General features: G+C 38.9%; 2 protein-coding genes across 4 annotated transcripts; one reads left to right on the forward strand and one right to left on the reverse strand.

Annotated features, from left to right (window-relative positions):
* Positions 1-5,867: 5,867 nt before the first annotated feature.
* LOC131321822 (PRA1 family protein E-like) lies at positions 5,868-6,848 on the forward strand. The gene has a single exon (XM_058352777.1). It carries the CDS (start codon positions 6,096-6,098, stop codon positions 6,654-6,656), a length of 561 nt encoding a protein of 186 aa, XP_058208760.1. The 5' UTR covers positions 5,868-6,095; the 3' UTR covers positions 6,657-6,848.
* Positions 6,849-9,399: 2,551 nt separating this feature from the next.
* On the reverse strand, positions 9,400-18,407 carry LOC131321829 (E3 ubiquitin protein ligase DRIP2). Of its 3 annotated transcripts, none has more exons than XM_058352803.1 (8): positions 18,336-18,407; positions 17,852-18,134; positions 16,936-17,035; positions 15,688-16,021; positions 14,140-14,594; positions 13,958-14,008; positions 11,139-11,211; positions 9,400-9,796 (listed from the first exon to the last, which is right to left on the reverse strand). In XM_058352803.1, the coding sequence occupies exons 2-8, from the start codon at positions 17,964-17,966 to the stop codon at positions 9,623-9,625; spliced, it is 1,302 nt and encodes a 433-aa protein (XP_058208786.1). In that variant the 5' UTR covers positions 17,967-18,134; positions 18,336-18,407; the 3' UTR covers positions 9,400-9,622. The 3 variants fall into 3 exon arrangements, with proteins under 3 accessions (XP_058208786.1, XP_058208770.1, XP_058208776.1); XM_058352787.1 differs by having other exon boundaries at positions 18,269-18,407; XM_058352793.1 differs by having other exon boundaries at positions 18,236-18,401.
* Positions 18,408-20,310: the final 1,903 nt, after the last annotated feature.

Here is a 20,310-nt window from a genome sequence, read left to right on the forward strand (position 1 = left end):
CTCTTAAATGAATAATCAAAAGCTGATGTGTCAACTTTTGGTTATCCATTTTTTATTATATCATCGTAGATGGCCTTAACAGGCCGACTATTTGTAACTGTGAATTTACAACTTTTTTGTACGGATGGTCCTCAAAATATTTTTGAAATGTCAACTTGATCTGCAATATACAAATCACGTCTATTGCATTCCCAACGTTTATAATGCGCGTTTAAATGGTTCCCGGAGCTAACTCCGTTACTTATTGCCATCTAAAATGAGGGCATTATAGTCAAACCTCCCAAATTTCCCACTTTCCCCTTCAATCTTCATAGTGGTGCAAATTTTAAAAAAAAAAAAAAAAAACCCTTCAAATTTCAGAGTGCAATAGTCAACTACTGCACACTAGTTGTTCACAAATAAAAAATAAAAAAACTACCATACAAATTGGACAAAAAGAACACAACCGAATAGCTTTGATCATCATCAAACCGGATTCAAGTTTTAAAAAATTTCTCAATCTTCCAATAGTTCAGTATCGGAACAACAATTATCTTCATCATCATCACCGCAACCATACACAGATCCAACAAGTACCGACTGATCTTCAAAGTACTTACCTCTGCAACAACACCCTCACTTCACCTTTGCTCCACCTCCACCTCATCTCTCTCTGAGTAAGGGTTTCATACACTAAACCGACTTAATATAATCTTTAACTACGTTGACGAAGACGGTGAGCTGTTGATAGATTTCGACGATGACGTCCAGTCCGATACAAAACCCCAACAAGGCGACGATTGAAACCTCATCGACGAAGACAAAGAAGAAGATGATTGGCGTCAAGAGGAGCGGTCGCCGACGCCTGTCTACAAGGAATCCGAGCCGAAATTGAAGCCCCAAAAGAGGTTGATCAAGAAGAACTTGGCGACGGACGAGGAAGGCACTCTTGATTTGGATTCGACGACGACGACGATGACGCAACTGCAACGGCGTTTGAGTCGGAGAATGGTGAGCTGGTGCTGTCAAGGGTGGGATAAGGAAGAAGTATTCGAAGGATGGAGGTGGATGGAGAGAGAGAGAGAGAGAGAGAGAGAGAGAGAGAGAGAGAGAGACTATTGCTTGTTAAAAATTGCTCTTCAATCTGATCGGTACTATGGGTTTCATTTTGGGTAAACTATAGTTAACCCCCTCTAACTAAGCTTTGCATGCACTTTGCCCCCTCTAACTTATTTTTTTGGCACTCAACCCCCTCTAACTAATTGAAATTCAAACGGTCATAACTTCTTCGTCCAAAATCGAAAACATGCAAATTATATATCAATTTCGAGGTCTTGAAGTCATCTTTCTAATGACACCAAAATCACATCACGATTCAAAGCACACAGAAAGTTATGATCAAAAGAGTAAGGGCTGGTAGACAGAAAGACCGTTTTGATCATAACTTTCTGTGTGCTTTGAATCGTGATATGATTTTGGTGTCATTAGAAAGCTGACTTCAAGGCCTCGAAATCGATATATAATTTGAATGTTTTCGATTTCGGATGAAGAAGTTATGACTGTTTGAAGTTATGACCGTTTGAATTTCAGTTAGTTAGAGGGGGTTGAGTGCCAAAAAAAGAAGTTAAAGGGGGCAAAGTGCACACGAGGCTTAGTTAGAGGGGGTTAACTGTAGTTTACCCTTTCATTTTTTCTCTCCATTGGAGCATGGGTCATCATGGAGTATTTAATTACAGTACTGATTATGTGGTGTGGGCGGACAAGGTGGTTTAGAGGAGAGAGAGTTAGGGTTAGGGTTTTGATGATGAAGATGAAGTTTTATAGGAGTGATGGTTGTTTAAAGAGGAAATTCCATAAGTACCCCCACCTTTGACAACAATAGGTAATAGAGTTACCTTCAGGGACCATTTAAACGCGCATTGTAAACATTGGGGATGCAATAAACGCAGTTTGTATATTGGAGACCAAATTGACATTTCAGAAACACTTTGAGGACCATCCGTACAAAAAAGTTGCCAATTTACTGTAGGTAGCTTGTGCTAAACCAAACCCATAAATCTTATAATAATTTACTATATGTAACCTAACAAATATCCATGAATTTTCCAAAATACCCTTCCCACCCCACCAATCATCTTCCTCCTCCTCCCCTTCCCTTTCCCCTTCCCCTTCCCCATTCTCTCTCTCCCTCATTCTGTATTTTCTTCTAAACACATCACCACCACCACCAGACACCAGTCATTTTCCTCCTTCTCCTCCCCTTCCCCTTCTCTCTCCTCGTTCTATCTTTTCTCCTATTAACACCACCACCATCACACACCACCACCACAACAACCAAACAACACAAAAATTTAATAATTTTTCCTAAATTGTGGTCGACGAAAATTTATACTCTTTGTTGAAAGAGGAAATTACATGGCCGGCGAAAACTCCGGTCGTTGCAAACAGAGTTCAACGAGGTCGACAATTTTTTCTTTAGAACCTCCAATCGGATATCTAGTCTCAAAAATATCTACCAAAATCGGAAATTAACTTCCGAAATTATTCAAAGAATTTGGAAGTTAGAGTTTATCGCATATTATGGTAATGCGCGATTCCAATCGTGCATTTACGAAATGCTTTTTAGCACAATCCGATATCCGTAAATACAGTTCGTGCATGCACGATTGACATCACGCATTTTGGCAATGCGTGATGAACTCTAACTTCCGAATTCTTTGACTAATTTTGAAAGTTAACTTCCGAATTAGTGGGTATTTTTCAGAAATTAGTATCTGAAATTTTCTAGGCAACGAGAGTAGAATTTGAACCCGCTGTGAATCTGAAATCGAATTAGTACCGTCTCTCAAAAAGAAATTCACCCCAATCGTCTCCGCTTATGGTAGATATTTTCGGAAGTTAACATGGAAAGGTGATAGGCCACATTCCGCTTTTTTCAAAAACCTTCTTTTTCAAAAAGAATATAATTTTAAACTCAAATATAACGAAAATAAAAAATAATTTTTCAATTTTTTTTGCTCCGTTTAAAAAATTTCAATGAGATCTATCAAATAAGATTCATATTGATAAGAAAATTATTTGCGTAAACACATAATTTTTGACTTTAAAATTTTCTTTCTTTTTCAAAAAATTACTTTTTGAAAAAGCAGAACAACCTACCGATTGAAGAATTCGGAGACGACCGGGGTGAATTTCATATTTTCGGAATCAACCCTCCACCTCACAGGTAACCCCCCTTCCGAAAATACATACCAAAATCAGAGCTCTACCGATTCGTTGATCTCTGTTCGTTGTTGGAAATTCTCAGCAGCGATGGAAGAGCTCCGGCGAGGGACGGCAGGTATGGTGGAACTGGTGGAAGGGAGGGAGGAAGATGGGTGGCTATAGTAGAATCGGTGGATGTGAGAGAGGAAGATGGAGGGAGATGGGTGGGTTGTGTTTAGTAATTTTAAAGATATTTTTGTCCATTTTTTTAAGGACATATTTATCCGAAAATGATTTACGGAGTATTTTATAACAGGCTACTAATGGTAAATTCACAACAGAAAGTCTACAGTTACCGATCGGGAAATCCGGATCGGAATCCCGACGCTCCACCGGGCACTCTCCGGCCACCGGATGGCCGATCCGATCCGTCCAATAATTCTAAAAAAAAAAATCGAGTGGGCTTCCGCGAGAATAAATGGCATCCGATGTGTGTAAGTGGCCGATCCAAGCACTCCTTTTTTGGCCGATCCAAACACTCCATTTTTGGCCGATCCAAACACAAAAATGGAGTGCTTGGATCGGCCACTTACACACGTCGGATATCGTTTATTCTCGCGTAGGCCCACTCGGTTTTTTTTTTTTAGAATTATTGGACGGATCGGATCGGCCGTCCGGTGGCCGGAGCGTGCCCGGCGGGGCATCGGGATTCCGATCGGGATTTCCCGATCGGTAACTGTCGACTTACTCAATTCACAATTGTAAATGAAAAATGATAATGTTAAAAGTGTTTTTGTTAGTGCTAAAATTTCGGTGCATAAAAATTTTGTACATTATAAATGGTCTTTTATGCACTAAAAGTATTCATCCTTCACTTTTTGAACTGTTATGATTTCATCCCTATTTTTGAAATAATCCCAGAACTACCCTTATATATATATATGAGTGATTTTTGGGATGAAATCTTAAAATTTAGGGTCCTATATGTTATTATGGGATATCAAATCCCTTAATCTACGCTTTCCATTCGATGTATATTGTTAAAATCCCTAAATTATAGCACTGCCTATTTATCACCATACCCACTAGATCAAATCATCCTTTTTGGCCTCCTGGGCGAAACCCTCAACGGCCTCGCCCTCACCACCCCGCTTTTCATCATCTACAGTCCCGTCCTCATCTTCGCCGCGCTTACCCTCGCCTTGGCTGTTGCCGGCTTCCTTCCACCCTCCAAGTGGCTGCGCATGGATTGGCGACAAGCAACATGTAGTTGCAATATTTTGCATAACTCCTCTCGTCCTCGCGGTTAAACCAGCAAATAGTCCCTCGATCGTTGATTTCGACTTCCAATCCCGAAAGTCTCTTTGATCCTCATCTCCATTTGTAATAGAAACTCACTCCAGTGAACGGCGCTCCGACAGTCCATTCCGGCAAGCTCAACCTAGTACAACAGATGTCACGGCTCTGGTTTGAAAAAACAACCAAATCGGGTCAAAGATCAAGTACGTATTTGGGGGAGAAGTTCTATTAGTTGCAACGGAATGGGTCTTTCTCTAGGCTTTCTCAGACCCTCATTTTTTTACTGTATTTTTCTTTGTTATCTGCCGAGGATTTTGGACATTACTGGTTCTCTTTTGTATATTAGACTGGTTTGACGTTACATTGGACTTTGACAATCCTCATCTCTTTGCTTTGTCTTCATTTTGTTTCTCTGTTTATTTGCCGTATGCCGAGGATTGGGTTTTGTTTATATCATGGTAAATTATTTAGTTCATTTACCATGAAACATGTTTGTCTATATTTTTAGCATTTCATGATTAATTATTTGAACCGTTTACCATGAAACTAGTATGACGAAAATCCACCTCATGTATTTATTGTGTTCACGTTGTAATCGTCATGGGATATTTATCGTGTCTACATTGTAATCGTCATGGTAAATTAATCATATAATATTATGGTAATTTAACCATGTAACGGTTTGAGTATGTCATATTATTTTCTTTTTTTTTATGGTAATTTAGCCATGTTCCGTGTAATAAGATTAATGAAAAATATGACTTTTTATTGTTTGATCGGCCAACTCGAAGTTTTAAGAAAACATGCAAAGATGTGGTCAACTTATCATGTTATATTCCTAAAAAAAATCAATTACACAAATACATTCCATGATTAAAAAAAGAAGTAATCAATCATATTTAAATTTACCAAATCCTACTAAATTAGGAAAATAATCCAATTCAATCCCATTAAATTGGACAATCGAATCCAATCCCACTAAATTAGGAATAATATAACATAATATATGTATATCATAGTGAAGGGTGAGAAAGGTAATTCACACACTAAGAGGATGAAAACATAAGTATGAAAAAAGGGCGGGATGAATTCTCACATGACAGTGATAAAGAGGATGGATATTTAAATATTTCCTAAAATTTTGACAACAACATAAACGATTTTGAGACTAACAAAAATAATTGGGTAGTGATTTTGCCCCACTCTTTTTTGACAATGCCACGCCCTGCAAGTATATTTTTTGGTGCAAAAATACACTTACAAAATATGACATTATTAAAAAATGATGTAACAAAATCATTTCCCAAATAATTTTAGGGAAATAGTCGGTCCCATTCACTAATCTAGCCGGCAAATCTCAACAACCATTCCACCAATCCTTAAAAGTCTAACTTCCTCGATCACTGTTTTAGGGTTTTACAATTCTCTCTCCTCTCTCTCTCTCTCTCTCTCAACCTTCTTTTCATGGTTCTTCTTCACCTTACTCTCTCTCCTCTCTCCTGATTTCCGCCACTTCTCTCTCCTCTAACTCGCCATCACCATTCCCTCCCACAGGTCCAGATCCATAATTACCGCAACTTTCCACACACACATACACACATAGGTACGTATCGATGTCGGCGTCGCCGTCCGAATACCGTTCTCTCACGCCGGGGTCACTATCCAACGCCGGAATCTTCTCCAGAACCCTCACCACCGCCCAATCCGTCTTCACCACGCGCCGGCCATGGCCCCAGCTCATCGGCACCCTGCCTGCCTCCTTCTCCCGCCCCCTAACCCTAGGCGAAGCCACCAGTCGCATCAAGCGGAACCTGAACTACTTCCGCGTAAACTACGCCCTGTTCGCGCTGCTGGTTCTCTTCCTCAGCCTGTTGTGGCACCCGGTCTCGATGATCGTGTTCTTGGTCGTGTTGGTCGCGTGGATCTCTCTCTACTTCTCCCGCGACGAGCCGTTTGTGATATTCAATCGGAGCATTGACGATCGTGTGGTGATGATTGTGTTGAGTGTGGTTACGATCGTGGCGGTGGTGTTGACGGGGGTGTGGTTGAATGTGTTGGTTTCTGTTTTGATTGGGATGGCGATTATTTGTGTGCACGCTGCGTTTAGGGTTTCGGATGATTTGTTTCTTGATGAGGAAGAAGCAGCCGGTGGTTTGCTTTCGGTTGTTCGATGATTGGACAGAGGTTTTTTGTAGGTCGAGGTGCGTGTAAGTCTGTCCTTATCGAAAAGAAAAATATATATAGAGGTTTTTTTAAGTTTTGATATTTCAGGCTATCAGGTCTTCATTTTGGTCTCTGTTGGTTTCATTCTTGTATTGATTCAACTTCAGGCAATAATTGAGTAAATGTTTTGGTTTGATTTGGAATTTTGGATGTAGGAGTAAATGTGAGAAAGGGAAGAGAGTGTATTGTTTTAGGTTTTACAGCAACTCTGTTTTTATGTTTTGAACTTGACTTTATCAGTTCAAGATTTCGTGGTTTAGCACCTATTTGGCAATGTTAAAGGAGACAAGGAGTGACGGAAAGATGGGCTTGTTGAACTGTTCTGGTATTGCTAGAAAGTTATGGAACCTAACCCATGAAATTAGGTGATACTGATGCCAAACTGGAAAAACTAGGGGTAAAAATTCCATAAGAACGTTGAATTTAAGGGTGTGCTATTTTTACTTGGAAGAGGAAAAGAAAAACACAACCAGAATTCCTTCCTTGTGGGTAAAAATGGAGTCATAAGGATATCATTGAGAACCAGTGCCTGTGGACGATGAAAATCGTTTCTTCTTGCTCATGCACATGGAGAAAATTACTGCAGCTTAGACCTAAGTTGAGTCCTTTTATCAGATCCGTCATTGGAAATGGGTCTTCGACACATTTTTGGGCCCCTTCTTGAACTTTATGGTCATCAGTTTCAGCTAGCTTCTGGTACTCCCATGGCACTTTGAGTCTTGTATTATCTACAATGATGTTTGGACATGGCTGTTCCTTTCTCTTCCTGCTCCTGATTTCTTCCTAACCCCAATGCTCCTGACTCGGTCATTTGGGAGGGTGTCCCTTCCTAAAAAACCAGGCATTCCCCTCTTGTCGCTCGGCACAAAGTAGTTTGGTTCTCAAAAAACATCCCCAGACATAGTTTAGTTTTATCCTATGGATGGCTGTTAAAGGAAATTTAAGAACCAAAGACAAGATCTATCGCTGGTGGATCATTGATAGTTCTACATACTCTCTCTGTGATCAGTCTTCTGAAATTCTGGACCACCTCTTCTTTGAGTGTCCCTTTTCTAACCAATGATGGGCTGTCATTAATAATCTATGCTGCATTCCCAAATGCCGTGCCCTTTGGTCTCAAAAAGTGGATCCGTTGTCTTCTAATTTCATGGGGAAAGATTTCCCTAACACTCTAAGAAGGCTTGGGTTTGCTGTTGCTATCTACTACTTTAGAAAGAAAGGAATAGTATAATTTTTAGACCCAAATGCCGTGCCCTTTGGTCTCAAAAAGTGGATCCGTTGTCTTCTAATTTCATGGGGAAAGATTTCCCTAACACTCTAAGAAGGCTTGGGTTTGCTGTTGCTATCTACTACTTTAGAAAGAAAGGAATAGTATAATTTTTAGACGCATCCAAACACTCCCTTCAGCTGTTGTTGGTCAAATATGAAGTTGGGAGTCTTAGGACCAAGGCTTCCCAATGCAGGATATCAAGCTTACTCCTTTATCTTATTTGCTTTGCCAAAATTGGCATATTCCCCCTCGTGGATTCTAGCTGTTTTGTTATTTTCCTGCATTGGCTTATGGCTTAGTGATTTGTATCTTTTGAGCATCTCCTCTTGTTTGAGGTTTCTAATAAGTGGTTTGATTACCCAAAAAAGAAGAGGGTTTTTTCTTGCATAGGCTTATGCCTAAGTGATTTGTATCTCTTGAGGATCTCCTCTTGTTTGAGCTTTCTAATAAATGGTTTGATTACCCAAAAAAAAAAAAGTCGCATGCGGTAAATCTCCTTCTTTCTCTCGGCCATGGAGCTTCAACTCTGGGCACCAAAGTGGGGGCTAGATTGGGACTTGGCAAGGAAGAGGCATTTGCTACTTCCAATCTCCATCTGTCTTTCATTTTCCTTCTTCGGCACTTCCAGATCGGTTAAGTTGATTGACCATAGAACCAGTTGTTGATGAGTGATAGGTTGCCCCATGTTCCGCTACTTATTCTTTAATTCTAGAGAGAATTCACAAACATTTTTTCTGGCGTCCCTTCTATTGATAAAGATGTGACCTCGTGGTCTTCAAAAAGTGAAGGCAAAGCAACTCCCCTCTCCCACCCAACCACCACCACCAAGCCTAGAAGACATTCATCAGAGCTACCTATGCTAGAATATATTGCTTTCTATGCAAACAGAGAAAATACTTAAGAAAAGCATGAGAAAAGTGTAAAAAGGGTTTTGTTGGCTCAATGTTTATTTTGTTATTTTCTCTCTTTATTCTAAAACAAACAGGAGGATTTTATTTTATTTTTTTAATGTTTTCTTCCCTTTCTTTTCTTTTCCCAAGTTCCAAACAAACCCATACATCTCCTAGGCAACCTACTCGGATGGTTTCACGCTCGTCACACAGAGAGAGAGAGAGAGAGAGAGAGAGAGAGAGAGAGTCAAAAGCACCATTTCATGTTCAACAAGAAGGGAATCAAGCCATGTTTCTGCTTAAAAAATTTCAGAGTGGTTGACTAAGGAGATTGTCAACTCTCCATAACACAACAATTTTTTACAATCTCTGACAACCACCTCCGGAGCTTACACAACGACAATAAAGAAACAAGCTCAGAGAGCTAGGGTACAAATGCATTGAGAATCGTACATCAATGGTAGACATCAAGAGGGACAAATACACCTAGCAAACAGGAAAAAAAGGCACTCATTTGGGTATGATAAGCACATATAACAAGAGAGAAAATTCAAATTCGTCGAAATGAAAACCTCAATGTTACAAACAAGTTGTCGGTGAAATATAAAAGAAGTGGACCTCTTTGAAATTCACTTACAACGAAATATTGAACAGGACTATGGATACAAGAACGAGGGAAGTGTAACTATCCCTCTGATGGAATTCCCAAGGTCATAGAGGATTTTGGAGCATAACAAAGAATGGAAGAAAATACTGTTTATGAAGGTATAACCTTGCGAGCATAAGCCAACACCATCACGAAATCCTTTGCCGATGAGCCAATTGATGCTGGCACCCTTTCGGATGTTGAAGCCGATTGTAGCCAAAGATCGACTAAATTATTCAGGTGCAATGTGGGGACCACTGATTGGCCAAAACATTTAATCTCAACCTGGAAAAAAGCAACTGCACAATTAGGTAAATGTGAAATAATGAGCACTATCCTCTGACTGACAAACACCAATGCAATCACAATCAAAGGTTTTCCTGTTAAAATAGTCACAGAAATGGTTTGCGGTCCTTGGAAAGTGTTTCCAGAAAGTTGAGATGGATAGAAGGTTAAACACCAAAATGCTGCTTTTGGCTCTTGGACTGTCCATTTTCAGCTACCAAAATGACCAAAACTTTGTGTTCAACATTCTCTAATGGTTCAAAAGAATTAATTTTGGAAAAATGCCAAAGAAGCTTGAAAGATCTTAAGCTTCACTCTTTTTCTAAGCGAGGGACTGAGAGCTGTATAAGAAGAAATACAGAAAATCATAAATACTGTATTGCAGAGTAGTTATGTACATTGCTTCGGAATCCCATGCATGGTATTTTTTAGGTTGCCTATAAATGATAACTACATTGGCCATATACTATTCCTAGAACTAAATAAAGTCGTCCAAGTTTGACAAGAAATTTAAGTTTTCGTTACAAGCTTTCAGGAAAATGGAGACTTCACTATCGGAAAAGACTTTTCATCAGCATAAGTTTTATCTGGTCCATTTGTTTCACAAATATGATGTCTACATCACCTGAACTAACATAAATCTTTGGTGACAGCAACTCTGTGAGAGTACAGTATAGACACCTTCTACCCGTCCAAGTTTTTTCCTCCCCCAACTTACAATCTTCTAATCACTTACCCACAACTTACCTCATAATATGCAGAGATAGACACAACTTCTTGTAATGTGTGAAACTCTGCACAATATCCTATAATATGCAGAGATGCAACAACAGTAAAACCAATCTTCTAATCACTTCTTGTGATACAAGGGATTTGCCATTGGGTTGACAGGGAAAGTTCCCACAATCAACAGGGAACCAGGCACTATGAGTCTATGAATTGCTGGGAGACTAAGGAACAACACCCTAGTGCATTAGCGCTAGAATTGCCAAGTACAACAAGCAACTTTTATAGCCAAATCGACGAATGAACCTGTCTCAATTCACATGTCAAGATTGTAAATTTTCCAATCAAAAATGAAGTAGTTAAAAGTACTGATAACAATACGCTCTCCTTTCACTAATTTGTTGATGTTGTTCATGTACACAACCTCAAACTAACTATTCATGTTAGATATTATCTGGTTTCCCTAAACAATACCTAACCAAATGAAGAAACATAATCAAGAAAGATTATTAGCATGTCAGCAGGTAAACAGAACTTCACCATCTCTGGGTCCAATTAGTTTGCTAGGTTAATAAAGAACATACTATTGAAAAAACCAGGAACATGATCCACTTACCTCATCTTCACATGTAAGATCTAGTTTCCTCTTCAGGTACTTTTGGATAAAAGAAACAGGTACATTCCCATCCCTGTAACAAGAAGAAATGCAAGAACGTCATTGGCCAATCAGAGTCTCCTATCCCAGCCAATCAGAGTCTCCTATCCCAACCCTTTTCATTTCACAAAGAACATCCCATTCAATTTTTTTTTTTTTTTAAAAAACACATCATTGCCTTGCAATTACCAGTGTACTGTAACTATAAGCTTTATTGGATATTTACAGTACTCCTGAAAACTGTTTTACTCCAACCAGCTGATATGAAGCAAACGGAGAAAAATAGCACAAGACTCCAAAATTCCACTGAAAAAGCTGAATCCCAGGCAGAATGCAGGTTCTCAATGCTTTTCAAAAAATACAAAAACAAAAACGTGCACTTCCCTCGGATTGCGGTTAAATGCGCACAGGATGTCAACTCATGCATCATCGGTGATGACTCTATTAATTTAGAGACACTACATTCTCGTTGAACTATACGTTGTAAGGTCAGGTACCGCTTCCATCCTACCAATTACTTATCGACAGTAAGAGCATGTACTGCCAAAGCATCTGTTGCCACATTCCATCACATCGGCACATGCTGCCCCTCACATGAAATCACAGACCATACCTGACCGTTCCTTCAACCAATGATAATAGATATAGGTGCCACAAATTGCATGCATTTTAATTGACCTTGTGTTTACCACCATAATGACTTGCTGCAGGACTTAGTCCCTTGCAAGCTTAAGATCCGCCCTCACAACACAAGCCCCTACATGATAAGCGTTCGAATTCGCACCAAGCTTTCCAACCATTCATGTAATTGGTCTTCCCTTGTCATAAAAAAGATGTATTTTTTGTGGTTCCTAGATCTGGAAACCCCAAAACTTCACAAACGCCAAGATGGATGAGTTGAGGTGAAGGTAATTACCAAGTCCATGAACCTGTCTTTCGTAGAATACCCCGTTTGAAGCCATGTGGATGCAACTGAAAAGGAGAGTATTATACTTGAGGCTTGCTGGGTATGGCATTCCAAATGGTATCAGACCTGGCACTAACTGGAGGGGCAGGTCCCACCAAAACGTGCTTCAACAGGTTTACATGGAGACTTGCTTTGGTAGGTTCACATGGGCCCGAGTTAGGACAGACTCCATATGACTTGCTTGGGATGTCTCGCTGGGGACAAACTGGAGGAGCTTGACATACGGGGTCCCACATGAGGACGTGTGACCCAAGGTGAAATGTGGTGATACATATCCAAAAGACTAGACCTCTCAAGGCATAGGGCAAAGATTGATCAGATAAGGTATAGTTGACTACCATGTCCAAGAACATGACCCCTGTTATTTGGAGTGAAATTTCAAGAGCCTCATAAATGCGAGGTTTGAACCTACATAGTGTGACGTTTTAAAACCGTGGAGGGCGCAGCGCAATGTGGACACTATTGTCCTAACTCCTATGTGGGTCCAATGTGTTGCAATCTAACAACATAGAACTAATAGAAGCTTAAGTAGCACTACTATTTATATGTTCGCTTGCCAGTGCGAGCATTTCTCCAACTATTCCTCAACAGTCAACAGTCTCCCAATATTTATTCTACATCCAGCATACTCAAAGTTTTGAACTCTTTTACAGCTTCAAAGCTCAGACACTAGGATGATTTCCACAGAACACTTCGGGATCAAGGCCCCTTTAAAAACGAGATAAAAAAGCAATGCTGAAATAAAAGAAATACTGGAGATGACAAGGAGAGTTTACGAGTAATGTCAGAAAGAACCATGACAGAGCAAAACAATGCCAAATGACAAAGAACAGGTGTGCTATCTAATCTTACCCCTCAAAATTGTATATACTAGATTGGTATATAAGTAACGATAAAAGCCTGCTAGATAGAGAAGAAAAGATAGAAGTGAAGCTGAACTCAAGCTAGAATCGTGAATATATAATAACTAGTCCCTTTTCCTCATCTTGGGTACATACATGCTTGACTCCCTATACAGCTGAGTGGGTCCTTCCTGAAATATTTAAATTTGCTCAAAACAGTGTGAGTTGGACTGTTGGACCCTGGAAAATCATTCAGGCTTTGAACCAGTAGAAGAAAGAATGGATGTGGACACAGATTTAATCAGTAATTTATTAAGAGCCTTCTGGTTTACAGTTTCATGTCAAAGGGTGACCATTCTCTTTCTGTTGCACCTCCAAAAATCTACTCATACCAAGCCGAAATATTTTCAAAAACTGGAACAGACTTACGCAAACTACCATTTGAGTGAAAACAAAACAAAACAAAAGCAACCAGACAAAAAGGAAAAGAAAAGAAAACATCAGTTGAATATGGATAAATATGTCAACAATACTCTCTTATATGGAAGTAATATACACATACAAGTGTGATAAAAACCAGTCACCTTATCATACCCAAGTTTGTTGCCATTACGATTTAGTCCCTAAATACTTAGAACTGTAAAAATTTGTTTTCCAACTGGCAAAACAAAACTGACAAAATGCTGTCATATTCCAACCAGCAACCAATGATGCGTGGACAAAATGGCGTGTCAATTATTCCCTTCATGTCAGACGCTTCATAGAGGATCTTATCCATCCAGAGGTATTATATAGTTTCTCAGCTTAGTAACAGACAAGGAATCATATCCAAAAAAAACCCTGAACATGTGTAATTTCAAGAAATTCATGGTGTTATGCATTATGGAAAATTGAAGAAAACAAATAAAATAATTAAGCAAAACCAATAAACAGTAGTTTTAGTAGGGGTGCATGAGAAAAAAGGAACTCACTTTATTCTCAAGTAACTTGCAGATATTTGAGGCAGGGGTGAGTGGCCTTCCCTGAACAATGTATAGAAGATCAAATATCAATGAAGTGAAGAAGGCAAACAAAACAGTTAGCAATAATATTAAGTTCCCCTAAAATAGCCAAAACTATAATCAAGCGCTAAGCTGCTAAAGTAGATTCTTACTGGTCTTCAGAAGCCACTAGAGAGAACCAAATTGGACCAATTCTTCTTTCCCCTTTAGCACAAGCAGCATCTAGCACGGCTTGGGGTGAAATGCCTAATTCCCCAGAAGTAGTTGCTTTCTTAGGACGAATTCTCCGCAACTTTTTAGGTTTGACTGAATCGGGAGAGACAGGATCTGTGCTATCCTTTTCTTCATGGACTTTGGATTTGGTTCCATGTTCCTTAACTTTTGTTTTGCGGATATGCCCGTCACTGTTGTTAGAGGTATGCTGAGGTTCTGATTTAGAAGCAGACCCTTGTGAAGTATTATACTTCAAAGACTTGGACCTATTTGCAACTTCCACCAAAAAATTTAAAGGTCTCCAAAGATCAACTTTCCCTTCCCTTATTTCAGCACCATTTTCTGCTCCTTTTTCAGGCTCCTGGCGGCTGGACGTTTCAGCATTACAAGAATTCTGCACGAGTCATAAAATTGATCATCAAAACCTTTCATGATGTGATCATATATACCACCATAATCATGCCGCTGTTAACAAAAAAGCACTGGTTGCCTAAAAAAAGAGTGCTCATTGCATGAAACCAAAAACCATGGTGGCCTTTGTTGGAGTTCGTCACACATCGTTTAATTATCTCCTCCAAAAACTAGTATATGAGCTTGAGCAGCCTTTCTGCTCAATGTCAATTGGTTTTGAGTAGGATGTTTTAACATGGTGTCAGAGCTAGGTTTTGGAGAATGTGTTCCCCTTGTTTGTGCCATAAATGCACTGTTGTTTGTGGTGATCCATGTGTTATGGATCATTTGTTTACCTCTCCACATACGTCGGGGGTCGCACGTGAGGGGGAGTGAGTTTGTTCCACATTGGTTAATTATCTCCTTAAAAAACTAGTATATGAGCCTGGGCGGCCTCTCCACTCATCGCCAATTTTGAGTTGGATGCTTTAACATCCTACTTTAATGGCAGCTCCATATTTTTTTCTCAAACATTAAACTTTAGAATTTACATGAAAGATGGGTTTATAAGACTAACTTCAACTTTTCAAACAAAAACACTTTAATTGATGTTTTTTCAGCCTAACATTAGACACAGATATAAGTGAATTATTTCAGGAATCAACATTGTCTAAACAAATTCATACATCTATTCATATAATGATGCTATGATAACCCCATTTGTGTATCTGATGTGGCTGCTTTGCACGCCAATCACATATGAATTTTGGCTCCATTAAATAATGCCATTAATCATATCAAACAGTTCCTAATCACGTGGCCAAATGTAACCCCATAGCGTTACTGATGTTCAAACCAAGTTAATTTGGTCCATACAAATTCAGATTAAGTCAAATTGATAAATAATAAATAAGTGAGCTTGGAATAGGTGTTCAAATTAGAATAGAATAGAGTACCTAGGGTGTTCATCTTTAGAGTGCACTCATCAAACATATGGATCTATATTCACAGAACTACACACTCGAAAACACACAAAAGTCCAGAGTAATCTGTTAAATACCAATCGATGAATGTGGCGCCACCACTAGCCTCCTTACCTGCCTTATATTCTGAGTTAATCTGTTTTGAGTCTCCCGTGAGCTAGAGCTTTCTGCACGATCTTCCTCAGAATCTTCCTCTTTCTTAACTGGTTTCTCAATGGGAAAACGGGAACCTCGTAAAGCAGATGTCTTCCTTGCAACAGCTTTTGACCTCCTTCCCGTCATAGCATTCTGTGACGAAACTCTTGGAGTACTGACCACCAATGATGAGAGTGATCTCTCCTTTCTTCTCACTGGTAATGTAACAGAAGGTGTAACTTCAGGTGCTTCCACCTTTCTTTTTTTGAAGGGGAAGATCCTGGCTCTTACATCTTGCAAGTTGTGGTCTGGCCTGATAACCAAGAGCAGCATCAGTAGTTTTCCAAAATGCTAACTCTAATCTCATTTCCATGGTCTTTCTCCACGGAAACTATTGTGTGGGATATTGGGAGGGAGAGAGAGGAGAGGACAAGGGGGGAAAACAAGATCCACTTGAAAAGAAAAAAACACCAGGCAATCCAGGGATATGGTACCAAAAGTGACTGATTACTTAAACTTCATTTAGCGCAATATACCCATGCTATGAAGTGAAGGGTATGCTAAAAAGGAAGAATGTGAATACATTAGAGAACTGTTACAAGTTCTCATGAAAGAAATGTGTTTGTCTAGATTCTGACCTCATTATCTCATTATTTCCATTAATAAAAAATGAATAAAATGCTACTAAAGCTATGGCCCCATAATGGCATCATCACATTAGTGAATTAACTTATTCATTACAAACCAAATATAGAGATGTATTTTTAGCATTTTCGTAGACCAATAAGAATGCAAAATGTGAAACATGCATGAGCTTATGCGAGCTCATGGATCTCATATTCCATGGTTTCCCTCAAATACCAAGGTCATCAGATGTCATATGTGACCCACGTCACCCACCAAAGTTTGGAAACCAAAATGGTACAAAACAACTTACCAGCCCACTGTAGACTCCTATAGGCTATACCGCACCTGAATAAATTATTGCTTGATGACCCAAACTATGGTGAACATTGTCAATCCAAGGTATAGACTTGGATCTCCTCATGGGTGAAAAGTATCGCTATGATCAATCCCCCGCTGCAATGCTATTTGCAATTTGAGCATCTCATGTGCCCCATCCAGTAGGACGCTTACTTGGAAATACAAAGCCCTTTTTGCATGATACAGTGCTTATATTAATGAGATAGAGAGAACGGAGCGAACAAGCAAGTAGAAATATCTTACCTCAGCTTATCCAATGGCACAGAGCCTAAATCGACATCGCATACTGGACAGCATTCCAATTCTTCATCCGAGATCTTCTTATGTATGCATTTCCTGCAAACTGAACAAAATCCAAAAGACAAGACTATCAAATTAACATCTCTGGAGTTGAGAGTCCTTAGTCAAAAATGGATACAGATAAATTGTCACGTTCAGAAAAACAAGATGAACAAAGGAATTTAAACAATCTACATTCACCAATAAATAGAAAGAGATCACAAAACGAGAAGGGTAGTTTTCAATCATATGATCACTGTCCAATAGCTAATGTTCTTCCACAATTCACTTTACTCATAGCTCTATTCCAAAACGTTACTAAAAGCAAACGAAGAATGGCTTCCAACTCATCATTAGACATCAATTCCAATCTAGGAGTAGGAGGAGGAGGAGGAGGAGGAGGAATGACCCATCAATGCCTGAAAACGTAATTTTCTGGATTGTGCAGCATTATTTCCACAAAGCAGCTTTCCAAGTCTTGTAGGATCCAACAAATGATTTCACTTTATCTACTTAGTCACCTGAACTGATATGAATTACACCTTATCCTTTCACTAACCCCTTCTAATTACTTCTCTGTAGAAATAGATAAGCGCAATTACCAAAATTAGCAAAAAGCCCGTATGAGACAACGCCATAATCAAAGTACCCAGATCAAAAAGATTTATCCAAGAACAATCTGAATCGAACCAAACAAACCATAACAACAATGACACAGTAACATAACACAAAGGAACCAAGGTAAGAAAAACAATTAAGCAGTTAGTAGTAATTAGAAAAGCTCAACTCCACCAGCAGTAGCTCGAAGATTATAGCAAACACAAGAAACCAAAGAATGCTGAATGAAAAAGAGATTATGAGTAAAAGAGTCGAGACTCACACGTATGAAGACATTCAGATATGGTGGTGGCGTCTCTGAAGAGCTTGTTGCACAGCGGGCATGTCATGCATGCCGCAATCGTCTCTCTCCTTATTTTCACCACCTGATTCGACATCTCCCCACCCCCCTTTACTCTCTCTCTCTCTCTCTCTCTAACTCACTAACTCCCTCTCTCTCTCCAACCTCTCAGCCCTCGTCCGGAGCTCAACCCACGTACCAAAGCTGCATGTTAGAACCACCCAGCAACGCACGTGAAATCCACGTCCGTATCCCCCGTACCCACCTGCATTCACCACAGCGCAACCCAAATCACGCCAACGCCGAATGACTGGCCGCAATTACATTGTAGTAAAAAAGAAAAACGCGATGTATACATGTATGTACATATGTATCTATCTGTGCAGCTGAGAAACGGACCTGTGAAGATTGGGAGAGAGAATCGATTTTAGAGAGATGGGTGTGGGGTGATTTGCGAGGGACGTACGTGGGCTGGTGATGGATTTGGACAAGAGGCGTGTTGGATGGACGATCTGTTCTGGAGACGAGGTTGTGATAAAGTGCGCTGGGGGTGTACGCTTTGGGCGAACCTGCGCACCTTGTTTTCGTGCGTGTGACGGCGTGGTTTGGGGGAATTTTGGGGCAAATTAAATGCGTGCGATGGCGCATGTTAGCCTAACCTGGACGCGACATAAAGAAGTCTTACCCTGCATTTCATCGAAATCTCACTTTGGCCCTGTCTACTTTCATTGGAGGCAGCATTTGGCTTTAAAAGTAGAATAGTACTACAGTAACTTATTTTTTGTTTTTATTCAATTTTTTTCCACATTTGTTAGTTTTGTGTAAAAATTTTGTGGTTTATTGATTCGTCTCGGCGAGAAGAATCAGAAAAATATTTTTTTTATCGAAAGTCCTAATTTTTTTCAAACAAACAAGAATAAGTAAAAAAAAGTTTTCTTATTGACTTATTTTTATTTTTATTCAAACAATTAAGAATTTTGATCATATTTTTTTTACTTTTCCTATTCCTTTTGACGAATCAATAAGCCACAAAAATTTAACGCAAAATAAACAAATGCAAAAAATTTAAATAAAAACAAAAAAATAAGTCAATTGACTTATTAATCCAAACCTACAACACCGTTATCTCCATCCACAACACTTTGGCAAAATCTCCTTATAGTCTTTTGCAAATTTATCATGGGAATTGATATCTACACTCATTATTTTTTTATCCACAATACCTTTTTTTTTGCTTTTTATTGTTGAAATTGTATGTATTTTTTTGCTAAAAGACAAAAAATAGAGTGTTGATAACAAAAAAGAAGTGTGAATATCAATTTCCATTTATTAAAGTTTTATTTTTGTCCTTCTATATTTATTAATGGATGGCATGTGTGCGACACGTGAAAATTCTTGCGAGTCTCGTCGACACTCTATTAGTCCTTCATTGCCGGTACCTTTTGAAGATACATGTCAATTTTTGGATAAATTATAGTTTTTGAATTTTTTAATTGTTCAAGGGATCTCGATTAAATTTTTTACATGATATAGAAAGTTATAACAATAATTCATTAGAAAATACTCCCTCTGTCCCCATTTTTTAGTCCCTTTTAAGAGTCTGTGCCACTTTTCAATAGATTATATCTTCCAATCTATAATTTTTTAGGTGATTTTGAAAATATCGTTTAAAAAAATTCATTGAGATCTATCAAACAATATCCATAATGCATATAAATAGTATTACCAATTAAAAGTTATAATTAATTTTTTTTATCCGGTTAAAATAGAACAAAGAACAAAAGAATGAGGATAGAGGGAGTATTGGTTTTTAACTCAATGTTGGCAAGGCTCGTCACAATGGGATCATTGTGACGGAGTGGGTAGTCAAGTCAATGAAATGCTAAGGGCTATTCCAGTTTTTTAAAATAAGAACTTTTAGAAAATGAAAGTAATTTCAAGCTAAAAAATTATGTATTTACGCAAATAATTTTTCTACCAATATAGATCTTGTTTGATAAATTTCATTGAGATTTTTTAAACGGTGCAAAAAAAATTGAAATATTTTTTTTTATTTTCGTTATATTTGAATTTGAAATTACCTTCTTTTTCAAAAAGAAGGTTTAGAAAGAAAACGGAACGGGGCGTACTGCAACATAAGTTAAAGTGTAAGAAGTTGACTGTCATAATTGGAAATAAAAAGGTCAAACTAAAACTTCAAAGAAAACATGGAGCTAAGTGTAATTTATCATATCCCTACTTCCCTATTTTAAATGGCTGAGCTTTGATAGGTCCCAGATTCATCCGAGGTTTTCTTCTTCTGCCTTGACCTTTTATAGAGCTCGATGAGACTCATATATATTCGAAGAACTCGTCAACTGCCCGGGATGCTGCCGAGCAATTCCTTATCGAGCGGGTGCAGAGCGGTCAATTAGTCGTTCATCTTGATACAGACGGCTCGA

This window comes from Rhododendron vialii, chromosome 1a, assembly GCF_030253575.1.
Source record: "Rhododendron vialii isolate Sample 1 chromosome 1a, ASM3025357v1".
Taxonomy (NCBI): domain Eukaryota; kingdom Viridiplantae; phylum Streptophyta; class Magnoliopsida; order Ericales; family Ericaceae; genus Rhododendron; species Rhododendron vialii.